Below are 10000 nucleotides of genomic sequence, written 5' to 3' on the forward strand. Positions count from 1 at the left end.
GACGACTTCACCTCCCTCGGACCGCTCACGTCTCCGCCACAGAGTTTCACTGCACACACACACACACACACACACACACACACACAGGGAGTGAGAGAAGTACTGAAGAGAAATAAAGTTCTGTTCATATCTGCGTTGATTCCCACATCAGCTCCGTAGCTTATTTCATGGCAGATTTAACCGTTTAAACTCAAATCAGCAGAAGAAACCAAAACATGTTTGACCAGAAGAACAAAATGGTATGAATGCTGTGTGAATGTTTCTCTGGGTCCGTCTTACAACAGAGGGGGAAAAAACCAAACTCGTGACATTAAAAATTGGGCAAATCAACGGTACGGTTTATTAACAAATTTGTGCATTAACATTGACATTTTAATGCTTCCTCACCTTTCAATAAATGCCCATGGGGCAATGTGTACACTCTGTTCCATCTTTTCTACCAATTATAACTGTATATAACTAAATTCCTTACTTACCTTAGTTTTATGTATATTGTATATTTGTATATTGTATATGAACATAACACAAACATACAATGAACATAACACACACATTTGCACAACATTATACAAACACACATATATACTGTAAATATGTACTTTGTCTAGACCAGGGTTCGGCGACCCGCGGCTCCGGAGCCGCAAGTGCCTCTTTCATCCCTCTGCTACGGCTCCCTGTAGATTTGGAAAATAAAATATTTAATTAAAATTTATTTTATTTTAGTTAGTTAATTTAAATTCTAAGATTATGATGCTCTTGTAACATTAAAATAAACCGTGTTTAGTTTTTTTGTCGCTCAAAATATGCGTCATAACTGCCGACTCGCGAAATCCGACACAGACGCAGTTTTGGTTTGCTGCAGCTGGCAAGTTACAAATTTGATGTCATACAGGGCTGTCAAGTGTCACGCATTTGGGTCTTTTCTCACGCTCTCCCGTCACACATCGTATTTCTCACGCAGAAAAACTTTTGGACTATTTATCATATATTTAATAAGCCGCAGCGCCCAAAATGTATCAGTCCGCACCGCTGTCTCTATGGAACCGAGCAGGAATCAAGCGCGTCTCCTCTAGTTCTTAGTCGAACCTGACACTTATCAGCCAATCAAAAAAAGGCTACGCAATAGCCAATCACAAAATAGCACTATCTGGGAAAGCTTTAACGCAACAACCAATGAAAAAAATGGGGGGGGGGGGGGGGCACACAATTAGACATTGAACATTTAAAGTAACCTTCAACCCAGTGTGTTTTTTCTTAAGGTTAGTTCAAACTGTTGAAAATATTTTTGTTTGCTTGCAGAAATAAAGTGTCGTTTACTCGTTAGCAGTTCATTGATTTCATAAATGAACACACTGCAGTTTTTTCTATCCTTTCCATAAAGGTAAAAAAAACGATATATGCAGCGTTATCTTCATTTTAGATGTTAAAAGGGTTTTGTGGCTCCTTGTGTTTTGTTTTCTGTGTGAAACGGGTCCGAATGGCTCTTTGAGTGTTTAAGGTTGCCGACCCCTGGTCTAGACACCTGCCGTGTTTAACTATTTTGCACCTACGACCTAAAATCGATGGGAGATAGGGCCTTCTCTTCACTAACTCCAAAACTGTGGAATTGTTTACCAACTGAGATAAGGCAAGCGACATCTCTTGGCACTTTTAAATCTCAGCTTAAAACTCATTTTATTAATTTGACTAATTTGTCATTTTACATAGTGCTGATTTTATAGTCCATTTTGTTGTTTTCATTTTAATCTTTATATTATGTCTGTATTTTTCTTGTTTTGCTTTTGTAAAGCACTTTGAGATGTTCTTTTAAAGGCGCTATAGAAAATAAAGGTTATTATTATTATTATTATTATTATTATTATTATTACGACCTGCCGTAACTTTATTTATTGTTGTATATACACTGACATTTATCTGCATTTGTACCTTTGCATTTTTATTTCCTACTATTTGCACTTTTGGTTGGTGCTAAACGCCATTTCGTTTCTATCTACCTGTATTATGCAATGGCAATAAAATTGTATCTCTTCACCCGACTCCATCCGACTCACTCTCCACCCGACTCACTCTCCCCACCTGACTCCCTCTCCAACTGACTCCCCACCCGACTCTCTCCCCACCCGACTCTTCAGCCAACTCTCTCTCCACCTGACTCCCCACCCGACTCTCGATCCGATTCTCTCTCCACCTAACTCTTTCTCCACCCGACTCTCTCTCCACACCCCACTCTCTCTCTCCACACCCGACTCTCTCTCTCCAGACACTGAGACGTGCATTTAGCATCACCATGGACGCACTAAGCCTGGTGTTATGTGCTTTATGAGGATCTGGATCCAATCTGCTGGTTAAGTGCTCCAGGATAAAGGAGTGTGTGATGAGGATTATGATTCACTGCGAGCTAAAAACAACGGAAGAGCATCGTAGCTTTTTATAACGCTTTAAAAAGAGAACTTGGCAAAACGACGTCGACAGATCGGGATCCGGATCAACAAAGACGCCACGGGTGCTTTTACTTTAAACAGATATTCTAATTCACTCAGCTGGCATTTGGACGTCTCTAATCCGATCGATCTGATCCACTTTGCTTGCTTAAGTTTACCAGACGGTTTGGTTGTGTTTGTGTTCAGCACTGAATTTTCTTTTTCACATCATCACTGCTCACATTAAACTCGTCACTGTCGTTAACTGACTAAACTGTTACAAATAGTATTGGTCTTCAATATAATTGTCTGTTGGTGAGCTTCTTTCCAGTGCTAGCTTCTTGCTAGCATCACTTGCTAGGCAGCGTACAGTTGTGACAAAAGCTACCTTCTTTCACGAGGTAGCAAAGTGTCACAAGGGGTTTGTTTCCAGGAGGAACGTTAGAAAAAAGTAAAGTTTATGGCGATCAGATGAGGAACTTTGTGGGTGTGATGTCTGAGATTAGAAGAAGCAGTCTTTATTTTCGTCACATATACATTACAGCAGAGTGGAATTCTTTCTTCTTATATATAGGGCCTTACTCAAGGGCCCAACAGTGGCAGTGGACTGTGACTTGGACTGAAGCTGCCCATTACAACACCACCCAAGATCACGTCCCCTGATCATTAAACCAATTCACTAGCTAGTCTACTTAAATTATCTTCATAGTTAATAACGAAAATTCAAAACATCTTTTCAAGTCTGTTATACTGGACTAAGCCTGAAGCTTACTGGCTTCCTGTTGATTCCTAAAAGCCATGTGATCCTCGACCCTGCACAGACTCATCGATGCTACATTCACACACATATAATGCAGCATTTTTTTTCTCTAGATCCCCATTTTATGAAGACGGCAGTAGGCGTTCTTACTTTCGGTTGCCATAGTAACAATGTGTAGAAGTGGGTGGGGCTTCTAGCGTTACACTTCTGACAACAAATCGGTTTTCTTGGCGCTAAAATGAAACATTCCGGAGATGTAGGAGAAGCAGTGTGTGATCTATGTGCACCGGTGTTGACACGCCATCGTCTAGTGTCAGTCGTGCCGCAGGAAGGCGGCGACGCTTTCTGAAAACGAATGATCGCCGGTCGCTGGTTTGTGGCTGCGAGTCTCTGTATGTGTGATTCAGTTCAGTCTTCCTGGAGTCGTGAGAATGTCTGTGAACTCCGTCGACATGTGAACACGGCTGTGGAGGAAGTGTGAAATGTGTTAAAAGAGAAAAGCCCTTGTCTCACCTATCTCTGTCCTGCCTGCTCCGATACCATCAAACAGCCGGAGGTAGGACACCTGGCAGTTGTGTGTATCGATGTCGAGGTCTGACACACGCAGGAGGAGTGTGTCCAAGGTGCTCCCGCTAATCTCCCACTCACACACCGAGTGCGCGGGGTAAAAGAGAGGGTAGCCCAGAGACGCCAGGCTGCCGCTTCCTGCGCCCAGCACCGTGTGCCCACAGCCATCACCTGCAACACACAAACAGTGACATCATCAGTTACAACTGGTAACATCAACAAAATAGACTTCATCTTAAAACTAGAATGAATTTCTGGTTACACAATTACAATATTTGCCCCTATAAGGGGAGATGATTTATAAATCACGCTATCCACGGTCACCCAGATGAGCGTGGCTTCCCTTTTCAGTCTGCTTCCTCTCAAGGTTTCTTCCTCACATCAGCTGAGGGAGTTTTTCCTCACCTCTGGCTTGCGCATTAGGGATAAATTTACTTCCTGAATTTCTATATTTCTGCTTTGTGATGTTGTCCGTTGTTAAGGAGACAAATGCCCCTTTTCCACCGAGGCAGTTTGAGTGCAGGTTCGGAGCCTAATTTAGAACCAGTTCTTTCTGTTTCGACCGCCAAAGCACCGGCTCTGAACCAGGAAAAGTGGTTAAGTAGCACCAAAACGTTGCTGGTCTAGACTCAAGAAACGCTTGTGTCATGAGCTGTGGGCGGGGCTGTGGGCGGAGCTACTGTTAGATAATTTACCTTAAGTATACTAATGTTTAATACACTTTTACTTTACTGCAATATGATTAAAGCACGCATGATGAGAGCACGCATGTAGCTACATGCTAAGGCTAACTTTTTTCTGTGTTAACAATAAAATAACGTTATGTACTTTCTCGATTACAACCTTCGTTTATACAGATTACATGGAGCTGCACATACATGTTTTATTCGCCGCGTTTAGATGCTAATGTAGGTTTACAAAGCCATGAGCATTAAATATGAGTAAAGCAACATCCGCTATTGTTGTTGTGCTTGTGTTTGCCGCTGCGGCGCTAACGTCGCTGTGTAACGTGACACGTATGCAGTGACGTCAGACTCGGCTCTGTGACGGCTCTCTAACCGATGGAAAGGCAAACCGGTTCTTAGAAGGTTCACCAGTCGAACCAACTTTAAACCAGCACCAGCGCTAGCTCTGAACCAGCACCCGGTTCTTTTTGGTGGAAAAGGGGACATAGAAGCCTTTATTATCGCCACATATACACAGTTTATTACAGCACAGTAGAATTCTTTTCTTCATGTATCCTAACTTTGAAGGTTGGGGTCAAAACACAGGGGCAGCTAGGATACAGTGCCCCTGGAGCAGAGAGGATCAAATGCCTTGCTCAAACCCCCAACAGTGGCAGCTTGGCAGCGCGGCAAACGATGATCTGTATCTGACACCAGGAGGTATTTAGTGGTCATGTTGTCCAAACCTTAAGACCCCTTATGTAGCTTAAAAACAAATCCAGAAGAACAGCATTTACAACACAGCCTCCAACATTGATAATATAACGATGTTGCTTAAAAGCCGCTGATCCTTGAACACGGACAAATAAACCAGAGTCTCGAGAAAGAAACAAACAAAAACAACGGTTTAAGTGCGTTAATTAACTGCATGCGATGTTTCCATCGTCCTCTGGACAAATATAGGAAAGTCTGCATTCGAAGGCTATCTCCGAGGACCTTCGACGTGACATGATCGATTTTATAAAAGGCTGTAAGAGAATACAAGGATGAATAAATTATAAATGTGTTGTTTTTTTCCCAAGCTGCTATTTTGCTCAGCCAGAACCCCAGTGAATGAAGTGGATTCGAGTGTGTAAGTGCAAACTAAGAGAAGCCAGCCTGTTCAGTCCTCCATTTCCCAGAGAGAGGAATGACTCCATAATCCTCTCCGGATAATGTCTCTGATGTAGCATGCCACATTCATGCCCTTGAGTCTTTGGTTAATATTCTGGCTAGGAGCCATGGCGTGCTTTCTTCACGACGTCTTTACTTTCGTGTTCGCACCTCCCTCTGTGTGTGTGTGTGTGTGTGTGTGTGTGTGTGCGCGCATCACTGTCTATCATCCGTGAAGGCTAATTAATCCGTTTAGTAAAAATAGTGGTACTGACGGCAAGATTGTGTCCTTGCTCGCTGTGTGGTGTGCTGCAGGCTTTGGGGTTCAGGAAGAAGTAGAGCGTGCAAGTCGCACCGCCAGTAAGTATAAGAAGCGACTGGAGCGCGTTTATGTCGCTGGTTACAAATGGGGTGGTTACATCTGACCACTCTGAACATTGTGTACTTATTGTAATTATCTGTCTACTGGGGAACACACACACACCTCACTTATGTCTTATGGGGGGAGGGGTGATGAGAGAGAGAGCAAGAGAGAGAGAGAGAGAGAGTGTAATGGAGAGAGAGAGAGTAATGGAGAGAGAGAGAGAGAGAGAGAGAGAGAGAGCGCGCGCTAGAGCGAGGCGACTTAGAGTAGAGACTTGTGGAGTCTCTCGCTCGCTCGCTAGCGAGAGCAACTAGAGCCGAGAGATGAGTGTGTTCCTGGCTAGCGCGCGTGGATCGAGCGCGCGCGCTCGCGACGCGCGCGCGTCCGACGATTCATGCCTGGCGCGCCGTGTGCCGCGCGCGCTGCCGCGTGCTCCCGCGCGGCGGCCCGCGCGCGCGTTTGTGTCCTGGCGCGCGGTGCGCGGCGCGCGAGCGCGCGTCCTGGCGCGCGCGCGCGTGTGTCCTGGCGGACCGGCTGCGCGTGCGCGCGCGCGCGCGCGTGTGTACCTTGCCGCGCGCCGTGCGTGCGTGCGTGCCTGTGCCTCGGCGCAGCGCAGCGGCGAGCGCGCCCGCGCGCCCCGTCTGGCCCGCGCGTGTTGTCGCAGCGTCCGTGTGCTCGCGCGCGCGCGCGCGACGCGCGCGTCCTGGAGCGCGCCGTGACGCCGCGTAGTGTGCTGGGGGCCGCGCGCGCGCGCGCCCAGTCCTTTCCCCGCGCAGTTGTGCTCGCGCGTCCGTATGTGGGTGTGCGCAGCGCGCGCCGCGCGCTAGCGCGCGAGAGCGGCGCGCGAGAATAATAGGAATAAAGCAGCAGTTAATATTAGGAGCTCTGCCTCTACAGTTCTAGCTGTGATAAGACTTGGAGAAGAGCTCATGCAGATGTAGCAGATTTAACCCACATGTTTATTGGTGCTCTGTATTAGAGACACAGTATACACGTCTGTGGCGTATAGCTGAACCCGGTGTGTTCAGTGTTCTGTCAACTCCATCTTCCTGCACTGGCACCCTTACTGGCTGGCAGGCGGCTTGCGCCGGAAATCTGCAAACCCACATAAAGCAGCAGCCCGGCTTCAGGGTTTGTTGTTAAACTTACATCTGGGAAAGTTTCACTATTTAATTAGGTTCTGCCATCATTTTCTGACGTCTGGCAACCCGTATTATTAGTTTTCTACCACATGATCTTGCCCTGGGGAGTAATGGGATTTAACGGGGTTGTTAAGCTTAAAATTCCCAGTACACTTCCGTACACGGAGGTCTACTTTATTTACCTATTTATCTTTTCAGGCATCGGTGCTTCAAGCGGTTACTGTTGGGCCCTTGAGCGAGGCCCTTAACCCTCTCAGCTCCAAATGCTGTATCATGGCTGACCCTGTGCTCTGACCCCAACCTCCAAACTAAGGATACGTAAAGAAAGAATTTCACTGTGCTGTGATGTATGTGTGACAAAAACACACACACTTCTTCTTCTTCTACAAGTGGAAGGCTCATGATGTTCATTAGCATCTTTTCTATTTAATGATGGATTTATTTATTCAACACTTTTTTTTTATATTGCTTTTCGTTGGTCTGGGCTTGTTAATAGATTAACTGTGCATCGTCTAACTGTGTATCATTAACTAGGTGATTATATAACCGATATAAACTCAGAACGCAGGAATATCTCGTTTCTGCCAAGGATGAGGGCAGTTCGACTAAATCCCACATACTTCACCTGCGCCGTTACTCTTAAAGCGAGCTTCGTTTATATTTTACACACGGCTGGGAAGAAGGAAAACGATGATACAAGCTGTTACTCTGACAGAGACTTCAGAGGCGCTGAAGAATCCCGTAAACGTTTGCGTTTGTTTAATTAGCCGGTGTTGCTTTTAGCATAGGACGGCGTCGCTTCGAGCTTGAATAATAAGGTAGAAATACATAAATGTGTCATTTCAGCTGATCGGTTTTAATCGGAATGTCGTGCGGTTGTTATTTAGTCGGATTTACACGCCTCGGAAGCGTGAAACACGGTCACGGATTTCTGACTTTGTAATCTACGTCTTTAAGTCACAGAAAAGGCTTTTTATTGTGGATAAACACATGATCACACTTTACAGCATCATCGGGATTTGATGCTTGGAGAATGTAAAACAATGTGTGTGTGTGTGTGTGTGTGTGTGTGTGTTCTATAAAACTTTCAGATTTCACGCAGAGTTATTGACGTCAGTAACGACAGCCCCTGGACGTCCGGTGGAAACAAGATGCGAAAAAGAAGGTGCGTGATAATCGGAGCTGTGCTGCTAATGTAGGAGGTGAGAGATTAGGCAGAGAAAGCCAGGTTTATATTGCTGTTGGTTTGAAAGTGCGGCACCTGGCAACCTTCCTGCTGGTTATTTGATTCGTTTAAGTTTGTAAAAATCGCTCGTGACGTCGGTGAAGCTCTGTTTACGTACAGCTAAGGGTGGACAACAGATGAGAAGCTCCACGCGCTTCGCATTGTAAAGTGATGAGCCTCAGGATGACATCATTTTTTGAAATAATATAAAGCAACTAAACGTCTAGATTTCTATTCACTCAGTTATTTGAATGCGTCGGTAGGTAAAGTTGCGATTTGTAGTGGAGTGTCGTAGGAGCGTTATAAAGCCTTTATAGAGACGGTCTTTAAATAAAGTGTTACTGAATAGAATGGGGAATCTGTCTCGAGTTTCCTTTGACTTGCAGAAATCCAGCCCAAAGAAGGCAGATGAGCGGTGGAGTGGAACATTACATGGATAATCAGAGCACTTGGTCGTGTCATGAGGCTTTAAGCTCTGTAGAGTCTCCTATCAAATGTTAGTGTCTTTCTACTGTGAGGCATCTAGTCATCAGTGCAGAGGGAGAACATGTTACATGGCTCTTGTTTGTGTTTTATTCCTCTCACACACACACACACACACACACACACACACACACACACACACACACACACACACACACACAAAAGGCTACAGCTGATTGCACAGCCTATCATGCATTTAAACACAATCTTCCCTTGCTGTTGTGTAACCCGTACTGGACAACCTCCAGACCCCCTAAGCAAAAAGCGCGCACACACACACACACACACACACACACACACACACACACACACACACACACACACCTCATTCTCCCCATTTCTCTCTCTCTCTAGCTCTCTTCCTTTGTATGTCCCTCTCACACACACACGTTACCTCTTACACACATCTCGTCTCGTCTCACCTCTCTCTCCCTCACACTGTATACCCCTCCTCTCTCTCTCCCCCTCTCAGACACACATCTCACCTCTCTCTTTACCCCAGTCTCTCTCTCTCTCTCTCTCTCTCTCTCTCTCTCTCTCTCTCACACACACACACACACACACACCCCCCCCTCACCACTCTCTACCCCTCTCACCCACACACAATACCTCACCTATCTCTTTGACACACACACAAGGCTACAGCTGATTGCACAGCCTATCATGCGTTTACACACACAATCTTCCCTTGCTGTTGCGTAACCCGTACTGGACAACCTCCAGACCCCCAAAGCAAAAACATCCTCACCCCCCTCCAGGTTCTCTGCATAACACAGCACACACACACACCTCTCTCTCTCTCTCTCTCTCTCTCTCTCACACACATTACCTCTTACACACATCTCACCTCTCTCTGATACACACACCGCTCAATGCTCTCTTTTTTATTCACAGACACAATACACATCTTACACCTCCCTCTCTCTCAAACACACACACCTCACCTCTCTCTCCCTCTCCCTGACACACACACACCTCACCTCTCACTTCACCCCACTCTCTCACCCACACACACCTCACCTCTCTCTCCCTCTCTCTGACACACACACACCTCACCTCTCACTTCACCCCACACACACACACCTCACCTCTCTCTCCCTCTCTCTGACACACACACACACCTCACCTCTCACTTCACCCCACTCTCTCACCCACACACACACCTCACCTCTTTCTCACACACACCTCACCTCTCTCTCTCCCTCTCTCTCTCTCACACACA

At 45.9% G+C, this 10000-nt stretch overlaps 1 protein-coding gene across 2 annotated transcripts in view; it reads right to left on the reverse strand.

Annotated features, from left to right (window-relative positions):
- The window catches only part of dcbld2 (discoidin, CUB and LCCL domain containing 2), a 35307-nt gene that overhangs the window by 23739 nt on the left and 1568 nt on the right, over positions 1-10000 (reverse strand). For both annotated transcript variants that reach the window (XM_027143584.2, XM_027143585.2), the window contains exons 2-3: positions 3694-3918; positions 1-49 (exon numbers count right to left, since the gene is read on the reverse strand). The exon at positions 1-49 is cut by the window's left edge and continues 89 nt beyond it. In XM_027143584.2, the coding sequence (XP_026999385.1) occupies positions 1-49; positions 3694-3918 (274 nt within the window). The remainder of the gene's footprint in view (positions 50-3693; positions 3919-10000) is intronic.

The sequence above is a fragment of the Tachysurus fulvidraco genome, chromosome 6 (genome assembly GCF_022655615.1).
Source record: "Tachysurus fulvidraco isolate hzauxx_2018 chromosome 6, HZAU_PFXX_2.0, whole genome shotgun sequence".
Lineage (NCBI taxonomy): Eukaryota > Metazoa > Chordata > Actinopteri > Siluriformes > Bagridae > Tachysurus > Tachysurus fulvidraco.